The sequence below is a fragment of the Cucumis melo genome, chromosome 8, assembly GCF_025177605.1.
Source record: "Cucumis melo cultivar AY chromosome 8, USDA_Cmelo_AY_1.0, whole genome shotgun sequence".
In the NCBI taxonomy this organism is placed as follows: domain Eukaryota; kingdom Viridiplantae; phylum Streptophyta; class Magnoliopsida; order Cucurbitales; family Cucurbitaceae; genus Cucumis; species Cucumis melo.
Genome location: NC_066864.1, coordinates 6,757,213 through 6,778,712, shown reverse-complemented (window position 1 = coordinate 6,778,712; position 21,500 = coordinate 6,757,213). Strand labels below are relative to the sequence as shown.

At 35.6% G+C, this 21,500-nt stretch overlaps 3 protein-coding genes across 7 annotated transcripts; all 3 read right to left on the bottom strand.

The window, feature by feature from the left end:
• Window positions 1-285: 285 nt before the first annotated feature.
• LOC103485240 (uncharacterized) lies at window positions 286-4,260 on the bottom strand. Of its 2 annotated transcripts, none has more exons than XM_008442772.3 (9): window positions 3,879-4,260; window positions 3,642-3,767; window positions 2,986-3,066; window positions 2,814-2,902; window positions 2,652-2,726; window positions 2,179-2,240; window positions 2,027-2,083; window positions 1,200-1,382; window positions 286-721 (listed from the first exon to the last, which is right to left on the bottom strand). In XM_008442772.3, exons 2-9 carry the CDS (start codon window positions 3,765-3,767, stop codon window positions 630-632), a joined length of 765 nt encoding a protein of 254 aa, XP_008440994.1. In that variant the 5' UTR covers window positions 3,879-4,260; the 3' UTR covers window positions 286-629. The 2 variants fall into 2 exon arrangements, with proteins under 2 accessions (XP_008440994.1, XP_050944979.1); XM_051089022.1 differs by having other exon boundaries at window positions 286-712; window positions 3,879-4,198.
• Window positions 4,261-5,072: 812 nt separating this feature from the next.
• Window positions 5,073-14,024, bottom strand: LOC103485239 (uncharacterized). 4 transcript variants are annotated; one of them, XM_008442769.3, is made up of 13 exons: window positions 13,173-14,024; window positions 11,935-12,013; window positions 11,795-11,851; window positions 11,274-11,329; window positions 10,143-10,365; window positions 9,515-9,601; window positions 9,341-9,415; window positions 9,134-9,223; window positions 7,743-7,807; window positions 7,387-7,582; window positions 7,228-7,316; window positions 5,678-5,792; window positions 5,073-5,502 (listed from the first exon to the last, which is right to left on the bottom strand). In XM_008442769.3, the coding sequence occupies exons 1-13, from the start codon at window positions 13,808-13,810 to the stop codon at window positions 5,464-5,466; spliced, it is 1,809 nt and encodes a 602-aa protein (XP_008440991.2). In that variant the 5' UTR covers window positions 13,811-14,024; the 3' UTR covers window positions 5,073-5,463. The 4 variants fall into 4 exon arrangements, with proteins under 4 accessions (XP_008440991.2, XP_008440993.2, XP_008440990.2 ...); XM_008442771.3 differs by having other exon boundaries at window positions 9,140-9,223; XM_008442768.3 differs by lacking the exon at window positions 5,073-5,502 and having other exon boundaries at window positions 5,788-6,898.
• Window positions 14,025-15,548: 1,524 nt separating this feature from the next.
• LOC103485238 (protein LIKE COV 2) lies at window positions 15,549-21,325 on the bottom strand. The gene is made up of 8 exons (XM_008442767.3): window positions 21,156-21,325; window positions 20,740-21,028; window positions 19,311-19,363; window positions 19,108-19,217; window positions 17,645-17,812; window positions 17,374-17,471; window positions 16,172-16,298; window positions 15,549-15,838 (listed from the first exon to the last, which is right to left on the bottom strand). The coding sequence occupies exons 2-8, from the start codon at window positions 20,854-20,856 to the stop codon at window positions 15,738-15,740; spliced, it is 774 nt and encodes a 257-aa protein (XP_008440989.1). The 5' UTR covers window positions 20,857-21,028; window positions 21,156-21,325; the 3' UTR covers window positions 15,549-15,737.
• Between the last annotated feature and the right edge of the window lie 175 nt (window positions 21,326-21,500).

Below are 21,500 nucleotides of genomic sequence, written 5' to 3'. Positions count from 1 at the left end.
GTAATATTAAAAACAACGAATTTAGAATTTATAACAATGCTTGTTAAATATTTCTAGTTTTATTACGTTTATATAAATTAACCATTAAAAAACTTTCTTTGTAAATTTTTGCTATATTAATTCGTTATCTTATTCTGGATGACATTAAATTTTAAATTCAATTGATACAAACTCAAAAACCAAAAGAAAGAGATACAAAATTTAATGTATAAATGAATGCAATAGAATCATATTATTCATTTACTATATAAATCTGCAATAAGAAAATGAAAGTATTCCAATAAATAATGAAGAAAAAAATATATAGATAGATCAGCATGCAAATTCACGTAAGAATGAAAGAATGTACTGCGCTGCTGCTACACTACCACTCTCTCCTATTGAATACGAATATGAAAAAAATATTAATAATAATTTACAGCCATTTGCCTCGGATGTACTTGAAGTTAATTTCGAACTATGAAAACCTTCCTATCTCAACAAAACTACAGAAACTACAACTCCTACCTCCATGGCAGCAATTTACGAACTTGAAAAGAAAACAAACAAAAAAAATAGAAGACAGAACTATAAAATATCGAGGCCATTGGCAAAATGCAACCAGCAACCACGTTGATCACGTTTGCCTCTCAAGCAGCAGCTGCTTGCACTGGACCATCGGATCGATAATAACCACCACGACCACGAGCCCGACCCCTGCCACGACCTCGTCCTGCGAAACCTTCAGATAATATATATAGTCAACAGAATGTGCACTTCAACAGCCAACATATCCTATCCTAACAATGGAAATAAACGGATAGCATGTGCAGGTATGAAACGTTATTAGTCTTTTGAATTACTGCTTGACATGAAAATTAAGCAATACTTGATTTTAATCTTTCCTTTTTATAAGAAACAATTTCATTGGCAAATGAAAGAGTACAACATAAACAGCAGAAAAAGATGACCCATGGAGCAGCCGCATCAAAAGATAAAATTTCACAAGAAAACATATGGGGAGGGGGACGAAAAGACCAGAACCGCCGTTGGAAGGCGAAAACTTGATCTCATCTACTATTTTTATCCCCCTTCTCTCTTCCCCTACCCCTCTGCTTTTCTTCCCTAAAAGTGTCTACTTATGCAACTTAAGCCTCTTTTTTCTATGTCACAAGCAACTTACTTTCAGGTTTAAATGTATCATAAATTCCATAACTTACCCCGACCCGGTACTGGTGGTGCCATAGGTTCACCATAATCATAATATCCCCCTGATTGGCGACCATAACCACGTCCCCTTCCACGAAATGCACGACCTCTTCCACGTCCTCGACCTCGAGGTCCAAAACCTCGCCCTCCATCCCAACCATCTCCCTGATACTCAGATGGACCGTTGTAGTTCCCTAGACAAAAGAAAAAGAGTGGCACGAATTGTAAATTTCAATTAAACACCATGAAAAGATAAGTGAGTAATTACAATAGGTAGCAATTTTAGGGTTAATAATCAAGTGTACAACATTTTTAAAAAATTGCAAATATATGAAAATTAATTCCTAGGTATGTAGCCACCATATATTGAACCCATGACCTCTTAGTTAGAGAATATAGACTTTTATTATTGATAAATTTCGCTGAATGTGCAATTTTTTTAAAAAATTGCAATATATCCTGATACTTCGAATCTAATTGCTATATTTGCAATTGCCCCAAAATAAATTAACAAAAAAAAAAAATGCATGAAGTACATTTAAAGGTCATAATCTCTATTTACAACTTGGTATTTCGTATGACCGAGGTGCTTTACATGCAAGCATTTGTCTTCTTATTTTCTGTACTATAACGTAATTTTTCTTTAAAATGAAACTCATCTACGCCATCTTTTTTGGATTAATTCTGTACTACTAAAATGCAAGTACCAAATTTACTATACCATACACAGGAAAAGTGATGCCAGCATACACTTGCACTAAATAAATCCAAACCAACAAACATGCATACACGTATAAGATATAACGGCAATCTAAGAGAATAAAAAGAAAAATATTACCTCTACCCCTGCCTCTTCCTCTACCACGTCCCCTACCTCTTATTCTAGGTGATCCATCTAAATCAAAGTAAATTGGTGCAAATTAATTAAAATCAGTTCATCACTAACCTATATGAATTAAAATACAAAAAAGATCATTTTATATAATTTACCTCCTTCATCTTCAAATTCATTCCATGGTTTCACTTGGTCAACGGGAAGAGGTGATTGGTATCTTCATAAAAAGTAAAACAAATGAGAATGGTGGTCAAAAACTAAATCTATTTAAATATTCATGAGCCTGGGACGTTATAATAATCCAAAACATAAAATAGTTACACCATATAAACATACTTCACATTATATTAAAAGGTCTCAAGTATATGTGATTCTAAACGTGATATGATTATCGATGACCATTTAATGTTCATCACAGCACGTTTAAACAAAACCACATGTGCCAAATTTTACTAAATTTAATAGTATTATTCAACAAAAGGACACAATCCTTAGATTTGAATCCATTTTTAAATATAGAGGTAGAGTTTACAAATCAGCTAAACCACATAAGTGCAATTATTCCCAAAATTAATATAAATTAAATTAGAAAATATACATTCCGAAAGGGAATATGACAAATGTTTACCCTGTAGAAGATGTATCTAGCTCCTTCTTGGACAAGGTAATTGACACCATTGAAACATGTCTTGTAGTCTCGAGACTGTCAACAGTAAGGAAAATGAGCTTTACCATACTACAAAACTAACGGTAAATTTTTAAAAGCATATGAGAGAGTAGGAATTCATACGGAAGAAGTCCTTCTTCAAGTGGCTCCCACATGTCAGTTATATCAGTGGATCCAATTGCTGTGTTCTGATGGAGACCGACAATCCTTCTCTGAACAAAGAAAAGGTAGATAATACAGATGATATCACAAGAACACCGAGAAAAAACATGCACAGTAAACAGAATAACCCCACCTTAATTAGCTCAGCAATCATAACAGTCTTATTGATAGCTCTGCCCATTCCCTTGACAACAATCTCGTTTGACCCTTTCTCCTGTGAAAGACACCAGAAATCATAATCAAAATAAATCTCAAAAGATTGTTGCAGGACTAAACATACAAGAAAAGCTCTTGATGCAACAAACAAAACAGCAAACGAGAGAGAAAAAGCTATAGCATGTCGCAACAACTTTATTATAGGGCGAAGAAAAGTATCAAGTTCAATACGGATAGGGATAAACAGCTATGAGAGTCTGTAGGAGAAAGAGGGACATGCATTAGGAGGAAACAACTGTTAGAAATTACCAGAAATGAGAACAAAAATAAATAAATGAAAATGTGTATCAACCCATATCTGTTACCGATATCAAAAGCAAGGTTTCCCAGATCTTTAAATGGCAAAAAGAGCACTAACAAATAAAAATAACAGAATGAAAAAGAAGATAGACATTTGAGTACTGTATCTAAAGAATTGGCATTTCAAGTATTAAAAGCAATAGCACTACAAAATTAGGAAGTACCCATTGGAGGTTATACCATCTTCACTCAAATAATTAACAATTACCCATCATTCTTCTACATCAGCAACATAAAAACACCCACACACACAAAGCCCCAGAAGAAATGAACCTGAAGAATAGTGGTGGCATAAGTAATGTAGTTTCTCATCCTTCCTTGAGTAGTAATGCGAATCTCATTCTCGTTTATAGGAGTATTCTCTGACTTGGGCTTCTCCACTCTCTGGTACCTATCCATCTGATGACACCAGAAAGAACAAAACACAAATTAGCCGAACCCCACATCAGAAAGATTAAGAAAGAAAGGAATCGAAGCTCAAAAATATGGACAGCCCAGTTGATTGGTTACCGTGAGTGGGTGAGGTCAGTAGTAGAAGAAGAAAGAAAGAAGAGAATGTCAAGAGAAGCTTGGAAAGAGGTAGAAGAATCTACAGCACTCCGTCCGTGTGTGTGTGTGTGTGTGCGTTGATGATTGGGTATTGGGTGGTTTTTTTAAAAAAATGAAGCGCCTTTCCGAAGGCCCCGGTGGGTAAAGAGAAAGAAGGAAGAATATATAGAAAGAGAAGGAGAAGGAGAAGAAAAGGGGTGGCCGAGTATGAACCAGTGAGAGTAGGGCTTTGAGGTCCCGGTCTTATCGCCGCCGTGACCGCACGTAATCCTCTTGGATCACTGCCACCTACCTCCGCCACCTTCACTATCTCAGTCTCTTTCTTCGGCCCAATTTACATCCACCTCTTCGGCCCATTTGGCCCATTTGAATATATGTAAACTTGGAATGTTTACAACCCTAAAGTTCGGGCATTGCTGTGTGGATAATGCTTCTATCTCCCTCAAAAGAACTTTTCAAGTACTGTTATAAAAGGTAAATATATTCAAAAGAAAAGACTTTTTTTATTATTGCCCTTGTTTTAAGGATAATGATTCTTATTCCTAGTTCAAATATTAAATTCAATCCTACACCGACGTTTAAAAAATGTTGGAACTCTTGAAATTATATTTCTATTTTTTTTTTAAGAAGTTTAGAATATATTATACGGACTTTCAAAAGCACTTCCAAATTCAAAATCAGTTAGCATCATACGTTCTTATTATTGAATAGGGAAAAATGGAGATGTGAATTTCTACTCGGACATAATAATAGCACTAGGTTGAGTTATGTTCCAACTTTGTAATATCATCGTAATATCATCATATCTTTAATTAAGGGAACACAATAGTGTGGAACAACTAAAGAGATTGCATATCAATAAGTGGAGCTAAAGAGAAATCAAATACTCACAAACCCAAATAATACATAAGAAAAGTTATCCGTAATGGATTATGTTGGGTTATCATTTATCAAAAGCTGTTAAAATTAGATTTTTCTTTTATCTAGATAAATCACGGTTACATGTTTTGAAATCGAGACTTCGGTTGATCGGATACATACATATGCCTTTTAAATTGGCTTAATAATCCTTACTTTTAAGTTTACAAACATGGAAAAATATTGTGTAAACTAAAGGCATCAGAATGATTTGCCGGTAGAAATGAGTCTTGTAGATGCAAGAAAACCCAACTCCAAATAAATGTTGCTAATTTCTGGAAGACTTGTACAAAATGCAAAATGCATTACAAGAGGAATGTTCATGAAAAGTCAACACTAAATGCATCCAAGCCAACAAAAAGTATTCGCTTGACACTGGGTGTTTACAAAGCAGAAATTAAGAATAGTTACCAATATCCACCCCCATGTAAAAAGAACCGAACGTTTTACTTTTCTATCAAGACAATTGACGCAATTTTAACCAGTACTTCTATAACCACCCACCTATTACAGAAAGGACAAGACATTAGACATTAGACATTGACCGAACAGGACGGGATGTCACCCAAGAAAATATAGAGCATGGATTTGCTTAGAGGAATCTCCTGATAAGAACCACAGACGGCATTCAAGCTCCTATAAACTTAGCTTCATACACCTGTGGTTGCTGCAAGACGGAATAAGATGATATTGAGAAGCAGAAGAAACTGAGGACCAAGTAAAGGAAATGAGTTCCAAAAGAAATAAATCAAGAGAGCACAATTTCTTCATAATACCACCGGTCTAATAGACTTGAGAAATATATTGTCAAGTTAATGGAGCTAGTGAGTTTAATAACAAACCATGAATAAAACTGATATCTGTCTGCCTGCGAACCATCTCAGGTGCATCGCACGTTGAGCATTTACGGCCGCTTCCACGGTATCATACTGCAGATACACACATCCCGCGCTATTTCTGCACATTGAAAAATAATAAAAGAAGAAAGACGATGAAAAAATAGAACAAACATCTATTTGATCATATAATCGAGAGGTATGTTCTCTTCTGATATAAAGGTGGAGAGAGCATCACTTTTGATACAAAGGTTCAGAAGAAACACAAAAAAGATAGGACATTTGTGTTTAGCTTCTAGTTTTTCAAATTTAGATTTGTTTTCTCCCAATTTAATTACTGTTAGAAAGAAAATTTGGATGCTCAGTCAAAATTTGTAAAAACTATTTTTTAAAAAGCTACCCTTTTAGTTTTCGAAAACATTAGTAAAAAGTGGACAACATAATATTGGGGTGCATTTCAAAAACTTAAATTTTTAACCCAACAGTTATCAAATGAAGTCTTAATACGTTAGCAAATACATGAAGTGTAAGAGCAGTTCCCTACACTATCCTCCCTACCTTTACCTGCCCTCTCTCTTCTCCGTTAATTCAAGTACCATCAATATAAAATGATGAACCTAACAACAATTGCTTTCTTTTTATGGAAGCAATAACAGCATGTTATTTAACTTTCCAAACTTAATTAACTTCTAGATATATCGACAGTAATATGCAGCCCTGCTAACGATGCTGCAGTGAGATAATCAAGCAAACTCAAGTATGTTTCCCGAACCATCCTTAGCTAACCATGTAAAAGTCCAAATAATTTTGCTAGTACCATCTAAATATTCAATCATTACTACAACCGTCCAAGAAGAATAAAAAAACATCCTAATTCAAATCTCAGAAGAATAAACAAACAAGAGCTTGAATATTCAAAAAGGGTAAAAGATCAATAAGGGCAGCATAAAACAAAAAATAACCAAATCAACCCTCCCCCCCCCCCCCCCACAAACCAAAAAAAACTCGAGATTTAATTCTTGTTAAACAACTAATTTGCCTGTGTATATACTAAATGGAAATGTTGTCAGTCAAGTATATTTATAAATTTGTGATAATGCATGAGCAAGGCTAATTTCAGCATAAGATAGCCCTTTCCATAACCAGCCTAAAATTAAATAGGGAAAATAAGATTCTCCCATCCATGAAGGCATTAGTAATTTTTTTCCATCCCTATTCCGGAAGTATCTGCAAATGAGGATCAAAGATCCAAGTCAATGCCCCAACACGTAACAGAACAAATTCAAGAAAGATGTGAACAGGAGACATCCTGTTTAAGCATTGTAGAAATATATGAGCGACTTAAAAAGAAACAGAAATAGAAGTTTGAACCAAAAGAAAAAAAAAAGTTTCACTTGTTAATATGACCAGAAATAGTTAATATGATTACGGGGACAAGAAAGATACTCAATTATCCACATATACATGTTTAACATGACCGTATTTAGAACACTCCTCTCTTCAATAATACGACCAGATATAGTTAATATGATTATGGGGACAAGAAAAATACTCACTTATCCACATATATATGTTTAACGTGACCGTATTTAGAACACTCCTCTTCAACATCTTCTTTGATCTCCATGTCAAAATCTGGTGCCGTCTGCGCGATGATTCATCTAATAAATAATCCAGCTTGAAAAATGAAAACAGAAAATACAAGTATTCAGTACCTCCGTCGAAGGATCAAACATGTTTTTCAGTAGTAAACATTCACTAGGACTGCCAACAGATTGTAAAACAGGTGGAGTAAAATTCGCTGGAAGTACTGGTGCAGCAACTGCAGCTTGACCATTTAGAGGCAAACTCGTAGATCTCTGATTTGGGGCTGACCCATTCAACACTGGAGCTCCAAGAGATCCTGCAATACTGAAACCACGAAGCAATAACCATGAAGAAGTTAACTTCCATTGATCCAATCTTTCTTTCTTGCAGAATACAAATACATCCAAAGAAGATACATAAGCACACTAACGACTACAGAGGAAAGAACATCCTTCTACTTAATCATGCCAAAAGGGAGACAAACCTAGTAGCGATGCCAGTGCGGTCAAGCTTCTGCATAAGCAGAGCTCTTGATTGAGCATTCAATGCCTGCAATTAGATATTACAATTAGCAAGCAATTTTTTCTGATAATTAATAAATATGTTAATGAATGTAATGAAATGTACAAATGATACCGCCAAGGAGTAACCACAAAGCACTCTAGTTGGAAGAGAATAAAGAGAAAAAGTTCAGTCACACAGTTCATCAGTCCTCAAATATATCGTATGACACATGATCATAATCGGATGTCAATAGTCTCAATTTTCATTTCTTCTTTTCTCCTATTTCCTTTAAGCATGCGAGAGGAATAGAAAATCTTAAGCAAAAGGTGGCAGACATTAGAAACCAACATGTCTAGAAAACTCAGGGTCTCAACCGCCAGGAAAGGATTATTCTCCCTTAATGATGCCAATAATATCAAGAATTGGCATAGCATGTGCCCTCCATAAGTTGTCATCCAATACAAGAAAAACTCAGATAACAATCAATATATCGTGACTATATCTAGAACTTTGAGGTGCTATTTCAATATTATCAATTCCTTCACATGTGAATAGTTTTGATTAGATCCAGTTTTTTTGTATGTATAACACCATCCTACTAGTTTCTTTTCATGGGCAGCCTGTGACGCAGTAAAAATCCCCGAGTAAGAATTCTACAGAAAGCAAATATTTTTCAAAGTGCATTCCAGTGAATGCTCAACAACATTCAATCAATATTTGGCACATTCTCACACCCTACAAATAAGTTTATTCAATACTTGGCTCACTCTGGACTCGCTATGTATAGTCTCAAAACTATGGCCTATGAGCCCATCTTTTTCCTTTATTTTTCTCTTGACCTTATTGTATTCCTTCATTTTTCTCAACAATGGCTTAGGTTCCTGATAATATTATTTCCAAAAGTATATATAAATAAAAGTCATCTACATGAGAAGACTCTAATCAATTGGCCACGTGTATCACAATCATACTTCACAGTTCACGCTGTTTTTTCTCGTGCTTTTATCCCTGAACTTTAAAACAAGGATCACCTACACCCAGCGCAATCATATTATGATAGGAAGATGGAGAGGAGCCAATAACAGGCCATTGCAATGTTGCTATGAGCACACACTCATGGTTAGGTGCTCACACAAAGGAAAATCACCTAGTCTCACCCATAACATAATTGAAAGCAAAAATATCTCTACAAATTTTATACCATTAGTACAAGGACAATATACTTTAAACACGAGATGATCCCTTATGGGACAGCCACATTAAATAATTTCAAACATCAACTATAGTAAAAACCAAATTCGTGTGCTAAAAAGGAAACATGCTAAAAGAATTATAAAAAGACATTTATTTAATCGTAAAAGAAAACTATACACCAACCAGACCGCCCCCTTCATCATCATCAAGGTCGTTTGATTTTGCAACGCTCTCTTGTGCTCCAATGTGATCTGTTACAGATGAAACCTGCACAAACAGAGCATTGATTAGAACACACAAAACCAAGGACGTCATCATTCCTTAGAGGCACTAATAACAAACAAAAATATCAGTTAAATCTGAAAGGTTCTAGTAGAACACTACCTTGATGGTTCGGCCAGCAATTTCTAATTTCCCATTCAAGCTTTGTGCAGCCTTTGCATGCTCTAGATGGGCAAACTGGAAATAATTCAAAAAATTAAGACAGAGCCTTATGAATCTATGGACTACGATACATCATCAAAAACTTGCAAAAGTTGATAATAAATGATTACCCACTTGAACAAATCCAAAACCCTTACAGTGACCGGACTCAAGGTCAAGAGGTAACTGCACAAGCTCCACAGGACCAAATGCTTCAAAAATCTAATCAGAAAAGAAGTGGTGATCTGTTAGACTTACAATCCAGAAGATTTATTCGATCAATGAAAACACTGTAATGTAGCTGTGTTCCTGTTTCTGTATTTAGAAGTCAGTCTTAGGTTTCCTTGTTTGAATATTTGTAATGGGAAGTTAATTTCCTACATTTTAAATAGAGAAGTTAAGTTGGTTCTGAATCTTCGTTTACATGAAGTGAATGCTGTGTTTTTTGAAAACTAAGATACAGGTGCATTTTCTGTGTAATTAACAGATTCTGTGGAGAGAAGGATGGCCCTCACAAGTTAGTCCTTGGCAAGTTTGGCTGCCATTTCCTTCACCTATCTGAAAGAAAGGGAATAACTACCGTAGCCAAAGGTTATTATGCTACAATTACTTAAAAGCCGTAGAAAATAATTCTAAATCCTCGTTAGGCCTATTATTCATGGTACGCTATAGTTGCCACTTGTATAGAAAATAACAGCATATGAGATGAAATCAAATATGAATTTCTTGAAACAAAATTCCATAGATTAATTGATCTTAGTACCTCTCGAAGGTGAGTCTCTGTCATATTAAAATGTAGATTTCCAACATATAGTTTCCTGTCTACTGCTCCATATGGACCAGCACCAGAGGCCCCCGACGTATTTGATTGAACAAGATTCTTTTCAGCCTCCGAAGGTTTAACCATTACAGGTTGCCCAAGAAGTAGTTGACCAGAGAGAGCAATAGCCATAGGCACAGACATCGCATCATAAAATTCAACATACCTGCAGTTTAACAAATGCCTCAAAGTAAACTTATTAGAATATGAGACGGCAAAAATAAGAAGCAAAATTGACAAAGCATAAGATAAATAAATAGCGGAGACCTCTTAGTTTCTTCTGACTGATTTAATGGTCAGGTCAGTTCATCATATAGAGAAGCAACACAAAACCAAATAGCAGATGACCAGCTTAGACGAGAAGGAGGAGGATCCTATAGTGACTATTCATCACCCTTTCTAATTTTTTCAATGAGCATATTTCCATGTACAAATTAATCCCCAAAAGCCATTATTAAAAACTGGACAGTCTTTTATAGTAATAATTTTAATATATATTAGTCCACAGTAAGCACAATGGGGAAGTCAAGATGCCACAGAAAACCAACTTTCTCAGTTTCTCTTAAACCTTTATTATTTTGATAATAGACTGAAATAACAACCCCAGGCTAGGGCCTTTATGCAATTTTCAGGAAAAAGAAACAATGAGAGCAAATGATACCCAGCCAAGCATGTTCATTTTAAAACAGAGTAACAAAACAATCTCTAAAAGTTAATTCGAACCAAGAAAATTTCATAATAGAAAGAAATGATTCTAAAACCAAGACCAGAGATAACAGAGTCATAGGAGTTAGGACTGTTTCTTATCTGCACAAAAACATAGAGGAGCAAAATTAGGAGTACGATGGGGAAAACAACAAAGGAAACCTCAGGTTTATGTTATCTACCTTGAACAAGCAGCATGAATTGATTAAACATGACTGCATTGTATTCCCACCATCCCTCATCATTATCGCATTGCTAGTTCATTTAAAAATACAGTTAAATTTGATACTTGAAAACTACTATGTTAATAACCATATTAACAAGATCACAAGCATACAATACAATAATTGCTCGCTCAAGACCACATACCCAACTCCTTTTGACCGTCTAGAATTTCTGTCCATGATCAGCCGGACATCTCTCACCTGAAAATTGAAAGAACCATGAGAACGGGTTGATTTAGGAAGCCAGCAATAAAGAAGCAAAGAAGGTTTCTATTCTTTACACTCGAGCCAAAGAGCCATTCAGCCATCAGTGAGATGACAACAGAACTCATACATTTTCACTCACCCCATATAAATAGAATGTTGAGATAGAAGAAATTGATTATAGTTTCGAAACTGAAGGCAGAGGAACAGTAACTGCAATATGAAGCAAATCTATCTCAATATCTATGCAATCATAACATTTCTAGCAGTAATATTGCAACAGAAGTGCACACATAGAATACATGCCACAGAGATGAACAAGTACAAGGCCCAAGAGGCATGCATATGACACATAAAATTATATAGATGACTGTATGACTACTAACACCTTTAGTTCTTCAATTATAGCAAAAGAAAAAATCAGTAGACAAATGTTTCGCTTGAGTAATAAGTTTCAAATACCTTTCCCGCTTTTGAAAAGAATTCATAAACATCTCTCTCCGTGGCCTTCAAAGGCATCTGTACAAAGAATATATAGGATAACAAAAATGATAAGCAAAATATAAACCTGAAATGTAAGGAAAATAAGGGAAGCCACTAACCTGATAAGCAAATACAGTTCTTTGATCCCTCTCTGGATCCGCTTCAGGCTCTGCCGTGTCTTTCTTTTCCTTCATTCTCCTGCCATTCACACACCCAAAATATCAGGTAAAATTGAAGGAAAATACAGTTATTTAAATTAAAAACAAATATTCAAAAGATTTAGAATGACTCGGAGTTTCTTCTTTCCACTCTATATTTCAAGGGGATAGTTATTGAATAAATTTGAAACTTTTTCTCACCAAGACCTTCAGCACAGTATATCAGCAATTTAGCCGATGCACTGCACTAAGAAGAGAGCACGAATAGTAAACATATAAAAACAACTTAGAGAACATGTCTAAACTTTTATGATTCCATTTTGGCGCCTTCATTACTGGAAACCCTGAGCAAATTAAAAACAAATAAATAAATTATGGGTTTCTAGGATGTCCACACCATGGTGCTGGTTATCATTGGTTGTTTATCAACCTCTTAATCTATTTGCTGCAAAATACCAATTTGGTAACTGTCTAGAAAGCCTTCGCACTTGTCAATGAAACACTGGTGTTTATTCTATTCAAAAAAGTAAAAATAGCACAAAATAAAATCTACTGCTGTTACTGGTTTAGAAAGAGGTCCAACTTCCATGGAATATCTGGTTTATCGATAATGACAACCCAATAGCCTGGTTTTAATATTTACAAGCTTCTCTATCCAAAACATAAATGGATTCTAATCAAAGTTTTGAACTTAATAATACAATGCCAAGTAGTTTAATACGGCTATTTATTTATGAAACAAATTTCATACATGGCAAGTAATTTTCTTATAGGCATAAAAAACTTATTATGCCTCGAACACTTCATCTCAACTGTGGAGGTGGGCTGGTGTGTAACGGTATGAAGATCACCTTATGGATTCCAAGAGGTTTAGGACTTGGAAGTTCAAAGCAAAGGAAGTTCAAAGTTAAGTATTTTCCCTCGCGTTCTCAAATGTTTTATTTATCTTTTGGCTCTTGTAATGTCTGGGATCTTTTCTTTATTTTATCGCTGGAGTGGTTATTTTTAATCCACTGGGGAGTCTCTATCCTTTGAACATTTTCCATGAGAAGTTTGTTTCTTGATCAAACACACTGCCCTAAAATTTTCAAGAATAATAAGAAAAAGGCGGACAATAAACGTATAGAAGCAACAGCCAACAGTCAACTGTAAGCTTTCAAGATCCCGGTTTAACATAGGGGAAATAAATGAACAGTTACCTGCTTTCCCTCACATCAACTTCACGTTCTCGCTCCCGAACGGACCGGCTTCTGCTTCGCCTCGATCTCTCCTCTTCCCTCTCCCGCTCCCTCCTCTCCCTGTCTCTCCTCTCTCTTTCTTTCTCCTTCTCCCTCTCCCTCTCCCTCTCCTTCTCCTTGTCCCTCCTATCCTTGTCCCTCTCTCTGTCCTTCTCCTTATGCCTCTCTCTATCTCTTTCCTTATCCTTTCTATCCTTGTCTCTCTCCCTCTCCTTCTCCTTATGTCTATCTCTATCTCTCTCCTCTCTATCCCTGTCTCTATCCCTTTCCTTCTCACTGCTACCCCTCTCTCTCGTGCGATTCCTTTCTTTATCCCTCTCTTTTCCCCCGTCTGTTTCCTCCTCTCTGTCTCTTCGATGCCGATCCCTCGCTCGCCCCGAGTGATCCCTATCCTCCTTCCCATTTTCATGCTCGCTTCTTGACCGCTTGACCTTCACCTCCTCGTCCTCGCGACCACCGGATCCAGCTTCCTCGTCTACCTCTCTCTTCCTGGTGCTTTTCTCGTTCCTCTCACTCTCGCTCCTCTTTGGTTTCTTCGTCTCCCTATCATCCTGCTCCTCCACGGCTTTCTCCAAATAATCGTACTCGTCGAAGTCCATCGAACCTTCAGAAATTAGTTCCCCGCGAAACGAAAAGCTTGAGATCTCGCCGGAATTCGTGTTGGAAGAAAATCAGGGAAGCTAAGCTGGGGATGAAATTTCGAGGAATTGAGAATTCTAGGGTTTTTTGAAGGGGTTTCTGGGAGAGGAAGTATTTGGTTGGCTTGGCTTTAAGTTTCACAATAATCCGCGAGTGAAGAGTCGGAGTTGTTTTTATATGGATGAAAACAGATCAGATTTTGCCAATGTAAAATTGAAAAATTAGTATTCACTTGCGGTGTCTTCGAATGCATACATACGCGGGACTAATTATCATTAATATTTACTAATTACTAATTCCATGGCTTGATGAGCCGAAATATAATGAGTATTACTGAAAATTAAATCATTAATTGAAATGTGCCCGAAATCAAAGGGTAGAAGTTGTTAAAAGTGAAAACAATTCAAGACTACCGAATAAATTTAGTACTAGTATTACAACATGAGGCTTAAGCGTTCAATCAAACACATCATTTTAGATTACATTATAAATTCATATCTAAATGACTCAAAACGCTCAATGAAATACATGAATTTAGTATTACTAATTGGAGTCCAAATGATTAATTTCTTTAGACTAATTTATCAATATAGTTGATTGATTGTATATAAATAATAAAATGAGAATAAATATGAGTAAGTGTAAATATACGTTGTTAAGAAGTAATAAACCTCGAAGGATTCAAATAATCAAATTTTACGTGACTATTTATCCAATTCAATTAAAAAAAATCATTTTTGAAGCAAAGTTTTAAGATTTCGTGGTTAAATATCGATAAAAGCAATAGACAATAGCATTAAATAGACGTACAACTATGTTTCGACCAAAGGTATGATGTGCTTCAGAAAATATGGTCACATTGAATGTACTTTGAGAAATAGAGTCGCATCAAATCTATACAATGACTTAGTCGTGGACAAAAAACTAATAGTTATCGTGTCAATTTCCTCTAGAAGCCATAAGCAACTAGTGTCTTTAGATTCAATACAATTTATTTATCTTGTAGCATAAGCTTAGCTGACCCTCTTAAAAACTAATAATAAAAAAGTAAATTGAAATCATTATTATTAAGTTTCACTACATAACATAAACTCACGGTGAATATACATCCTCAACTTTCAAAGCCATACTTGTTAGATGCGTTGTATAAAATTGTACGTAAAATATAACATGTAATATGACTATGTACACCCAATGAAGTATGAGCACTCAGTATGGTACAAAATTAAACAAGACTTTATTATAAACTGGCATTTAATCAAACCGTGTGAGTCGTGGATCAAATTTAAGGTTGTGTAAAACTCTATTTCATTGAAATCAGCATGTTTGTATTTTTTTCAGATTTACTTGCACGGTCGTTAATCAAATATGATGGGAACAACAATGATAAGTTGGAAAGTTATTTTTGAGACAATCTCAAATCTAATCTCACCAATAAAACAGAAAGTTAATTTTTGGATTAATCTAAAGTCCAATCACACACAAATAAATACATTTATTCAACGGGTGGTAATAAAATATGGTATATTCTGCTGTTCATTATAATTTGGTTTTTTTTTTTCCATGGGCAATTAAATTCCATTCAACCTATTTAGTTCAAGATACCTTAAGGAGATATATTTATGTGTAACACTATCAAAAGATTTCTATCATTGCTGTGATAACACTGCAAACACATCAAATAAAAGTAGAAACAACTAAACAAGAACGAACCACCATTGATAACTCGCACTTGAATACAATAATTCAAGATGGTAATAAAATGGTTCACTTCGCAAAGCCACATGGCCCTGTAGTATTAGATTACTAGTCTACTACTTCCACACTATTTATATGACAATAAACTCCTCAAACAAACCAGGGATATGTCCTCCTCCGCTTGTCACACTACTTTATTCTGTTCAAAGTTATTCTATCACCCTGTCTATCAACTCTCTCCAAAGGAGTAATGATTTGTGGCATTGTCATACCTCCAGAAACGATTATCTCTGCACAATTCCCAGTAATATGAGATGAATAAGATGAGTGGAATGAAGTTTTTGTTCAGTTTTAAAGGCTTAGGGGTAGAAGCAAGAGCCAAGTTATGTGTCGGATTAGATTGGTGTTTGGTTTGAAAATATAGCACAACTTATCTGAAGGTATGAACAAGATGGTCAATGGATCAACCTAACTACTTTGAGGAACTTATTTACAGCATTATCTTACCCACAGAAAGATAGCTGATAGTATTTTTTTTTGTAAAGACGGATGAATATGATCAAACCTTTTATAGTGCAGCGTTATATCTAAAACAATGAGAGCAATAAAGAGAGATGGCATACCTATTCCTTCCCGAATAGATAGGTTTGGTCTTATGATGTCCTTAGAACTAACAAGAAATATATCTCCAATATATAGGTGATTTGTTGGCACGAAAACGCTACATAGCTCTTCATCTTCGCTCTCTCTCTGCAAGGAAAATCAATAATTATAAGATCACCAAAATCCGTCAATCATGCATAAAGCAAACTTCCCAAATTTATGGAAGAAAGGATTCAGTCAATGTTCGTTACGACTAAAGTATAAAAAATTCAGTCAACAAAGATAAAACTTTTCCTCAGAATTCCTTTGGTGGCATTTTCATTTTTCACAAATGACTCGAGCTTTCTCCTTGAAACCCACTAGGCTTTGTTTAATTGCTAAAGTGATGGAGTGAAAAAAGTACTACCCTACCCAAGGTTAAACACTTCAAAGAGAGTTCCGGAGATTTCCAGAAAAGAAGCAATTCCGAAAAATATGGTCCTGAGCCAAGCCTCTGTTTCCGCATTGCATAAGCATATGGGCGCAGCCACAAAATCAATGCCAGGATACACCCAAAAGATTACAACAAAACACTGTAGACCTCAGTGAATCAGGGTCTACTAGATTCAAATGACTACTCTCCATCCCACGCTTCATTTCTCCTTGGTGCTAACCGTGTCGTATTAAAATAGTATTTGTGTTGTATCTCCCAACCAAATACAAATCCCAAACCTAGTAAAAGAGTACTCCCCCCACTACAATCTTTATGGAAAGAAGGTTGGTACAAAAAATTTCTGCCCGAATTCACGTCCCCCAGGAAAATTTGTTCTCATTCCCAAATCTCATGATTTCACCAGTAAACCAACCAAAGTCGTACCGTCCAAGTTTATTCAAATGACAGAGTTCTGAAGAGAATCATTTTTCAAACGGAAATCTCAAAATCTATAGCAATTGGCTTCTTCTCTGCTTTTGCAAACTCCTAAACCTCCCGCAACTTTGTGATGATCACTCTCTTCCAATGTTGCAAGTGATTACCGTTTTCAATGACCCAGTGTTTTTTTCTTTTTAGATTAAAAAAAAAAAACATTTTTCCTCCTTCCAATTAAAATGAGTCAAGGCCAACATTCAACAGAGATAATTTACGCATTCTATTACATGGCTAGTTTTTTACAAAAGAAATGAAGTGTATTTATCAAAGGTTGTGAACTTAGCGAATATTGTCTAGTGCATGAAGGATTATTACCTGGAGGGTAACAGTTGAAGTAATAAAGCCAAATGCATATTCACCAACACGTGGATGGCGGATAATTGCAACTTCTTTGAAAGCTGTAGTATTTTGATCTGCATGGAAAGGAGACCTAACAAATTAACTCTCTTTTTTTTTTTTTTTTGTGCATAATAATATCAACTCATATTTGAATTTGAGAAGATCATACAATATAAATTACTCATGAGACCACAAATTGCCATTCAACATTAAATTGAAACCAGAATGAGTGCTTATAAAAAATTACCGGGAGAAATTGCAGCACTAATTTGTTTGGAAGCAGAATATAGATGCCTGACAAAGGGCATTCGCTGGATGAACCATTCCCCGAGCCAGAAGAGTGTAGCACCCAACCATGATGAGACAAATATACCAACGAAGAATACAAAGAGTAAAGATGTTATGAACCCAAGTCCTGCATCAAAAACCTGCTTTATGAGAATTTTCAAGAAAATGAAGAACCTATATGCATCTACTTGGTGTACCTACTAACCCTTATGCATCTCTTTTGTTATGTTGGAAGTTTATTTAATAATTTGGTTTTTTTGTATTTTGAGCATTAGCTTTTTTTTGTTATATCCAATTCTGTTTCAAAAGAAATATATATAATATTTTATATTACCGTAATGAAATGGGTGATGCATATAGTATCTTTTGTGTGATCACATGATCAAATCAGATCCTACTTGTAAAAAAAAAAAAAAATCATTTTAGGCCCAACAATTGTAGAATATTCAAGTTACGAAAGAAATGGAACATGAGTAAAATCCAGTGTATTTTCCTTGCACAGTTAACAGTAGAGTACAGGTTATGGACATCCACAATCTTTTTTGTTTATAAGAATAGGGACATCTACAATCTAAAGCTGAAATATGGAAACACCCTTACTACTGCCTTCTCTCTATAAACTTACCCTTTAAAATAAAAAAGAGTTGCATCATATTTAAACCGAACAGAGAAATTCATGAGAAGGCAGAATTTAACAGACACAATCAAGCTAAGACGTTTTTTGGAAGCTAGCAAATACCAGAACTACTCATATCTCAGTTGAAATGGCGAGCATCATATCCTCAATTTTCTTTTTCAGTTCCTATACACGAGAGGACATAAGAACAAAGTGACCTACTCTCGAAGTTGTAACCCAAGCAAAGCAGGAAATGTACGAAAGAAAATAAAAGATAGGGGAAATGATTCTGCAATTATCTTTTATATATATATATATATATATAAGAAACAATTATCAAAGTGTATTTCTTGAGGGTGTATGTATTTCTAGGATTTTTAAAAAATTAATTCCTATTTTTGACACCCAAATCTGTGGAAGAGTTTTACCAAAGTGTGATGCACAGCAACAGAAGAAATAGCTTACAACTCCTTTTTTATTTTTTTTTGGATGAAAATAACTCCATTGACGGTAGAGGTTCAGCAAATTAGAAGAAATATTCTAAACTCTATTGGAGATAGAGAATGAATGCCCGGACATTCTTATGCTTCAAGCACAACTGTCAAGGATCATTCCACACATGCAATTGAGGATCATCTTTTAAACCGTAATCTGAAAATAGTCGTTCATTTCTCTTCAGAATGCAACAACATTCTCACGTGATTTGCACCAAGGCCAACATGAAGTTTTCAATCATTTATGTCCATATGCATTTTATACATGAATAAACAATTTTACTTCTAGCATACTTAGAAGTTAAGCCTTACCAAATATGTCAACTCCAAGCCTCTCATATAGTGGGCTGAAGAAACCATCAACAAACTGAATGAACCACCAAGTAACAAAAAAGGTAACAGCAACAGGGAAAAGAACCACGCTGCAAGATAAACAATTGAACAAAATGTCAGAAATTATGAGCGAACAAGAGCCACAACACAAAGAAATGGAAGACAGCGCCCAGCTAAATTACCATCCAGTCATAAACTTCTTTGACACCCAACTTTGGAGAACATAACAGCAAGCCTGCAGAAAAGAGAGAATTAAAGTCAGACTTAAATGAAAGAAGGGAATAAAACCAGGGTATTCACACAACAACAAAAATAATGACTACAATTACAAAGAGAAGAGGAAGAAGCAAGAACGTGAAGAGAAGACAGAATATGTTAAAAACAATCAATATACGACCAGAAGAAATAAGGAATAGGATGAATTTCACCATGAAACACCATGTTTCCTACGTATCCACCAAACAAGTATATCTCTAAACCCTATTCTATGACTTCAGGTATTCAAGTATGAGATATCCATTGAGAGAGACACTTTCAACATACAATCCTTGACATGATTTTCCTGAAATTCCCACTTATGAGTGTTGTATGAAACTGGTCACCCGAAATAGCTGGTAAAATATTAGAGAAGAGTGCGATCAATAGTTCGGCCTAAAAGAAGGTATTTAGAATGGCAGTACTTCAAATATCCAACACTTGAGCTGAATATGAACAACTTGTGAAAGCTTCTCATAACAACTACCACAAATGCTACCATTAGAAATGAAACCAGGCAATATTTGTCCTTCATTCTGAAGGAAACCAATCCTCCAGATTGTAGAGTGAACACTTCTCAACACTTTTAGGACTTTGATAAAAGTTCTCGGCAGTCGGCAATAAACTAACCCATTTCTTCTCCGATTTGCTTACAACATCAAGTTTGTGGACTCAGCATAACAATATACCAGTTTTTATATTTTGACCTAGCAAATCAGAACCCTAAATCAGTCAAAGTTCACCCACATCACGAATGACATGCCAGCCATTGTTCTACTAATTACTGCGTGGTGCTGTTTCTTTCGATGATAGATTTCGCAATTACAGTCTACTTTATATCACGACCCAGATATGTTAAATAATAAGTTAACCTTTAAGCTTATTATTTAAGATCGAAAAAGATATAACCCGGCTATCATTTTAATGAAAAAACAAATTATTCAACCTAGTTGAGTCCAAAGTTCTTTTGAGTGCCACCAGACGTGAATACTTCTGCATTTTCTTTGCCGACTTTCAGTCATGCAATTATATTATCACAAATATTGACTCGACTTTTTCCGATTATCGGGTGGGCAGCGATCCCTACCAAAGTCAATTCAGATTGTTCCAGTAACAGTCGAGTAGACATTCCAATCAGAACTGGATCGCCACCGGACCGAGTCTCAACAATTTAGCATCCCTTTGACCATAATAGGGCAAAAATTAGAAGAAAATCGTCAACGGAAAAAGGGAAGCCTCCAAGTACCAGGATCCAAAAAATCCGGCCAAATGGATCGGAGCAATGAATGCGACAGTCAAATAATAGAAAAACAAAAATAAACGGCAGATGTTGAAGAGCATGAAGAAGATCCGGACCTTACGAGTAGACGAATTAGGAGAACTCGGAGGAGATTTAACGGGATCCTCGGGATCCTGGCCGCCATTGTCAACTTGACTAAGGGGAACCGAGGTCGACTCCTTTTCTTCCGCCATACCCTTCTTAAAATCAGTTAAAATCTACTCGAATCTCCGACGAATCAGACCCCAAACATGGCAAACAACCAAACACCACCTAAAGCAAAATCGAGCAATCTAACTTCATAGTAGCCACTGCAAAGGTCGTCGCCGCTTGATAAAGAAGGAAGGAAACTGGCAAGCAGTTGCACTATGAAAAAGACATTAGCACAAAAATGGGGTTAGTTGAAACCGCAAGCAAATGCCAGGCGAGTAAACACGTGATTAGGGAAGGTTATTGGACAAGATGGAGTGGAGGTGAGTAGAGAGAAAAAAACCTTATCCTCGTAATAATCGCTTGCCGTTAATGGCGTCTCGATCACTCCAAAACTCTCTGCCTGCCATTACTGTACGCTTACACATACAGATATGGTCAGAGAATCAACGATGAAGATCAATGCCGGATAATTCTATCTTAGTATATAAAAACCTTATCTTTTAATTTTAATTTAGTCTAAATCTGTGGCTTAATTGTTCTTTTGCTCATGTCTGATTTGTGCATTTTTAGGCATTTCAATTTATCCTTGTCTATGATATTCAAGTGAGGAAAAAAAATGGGTGTAGGAGAAAAATGAAAATTGAAGTATAATAGGGTTAAACTAAGATACGGGTGTCAAATATTT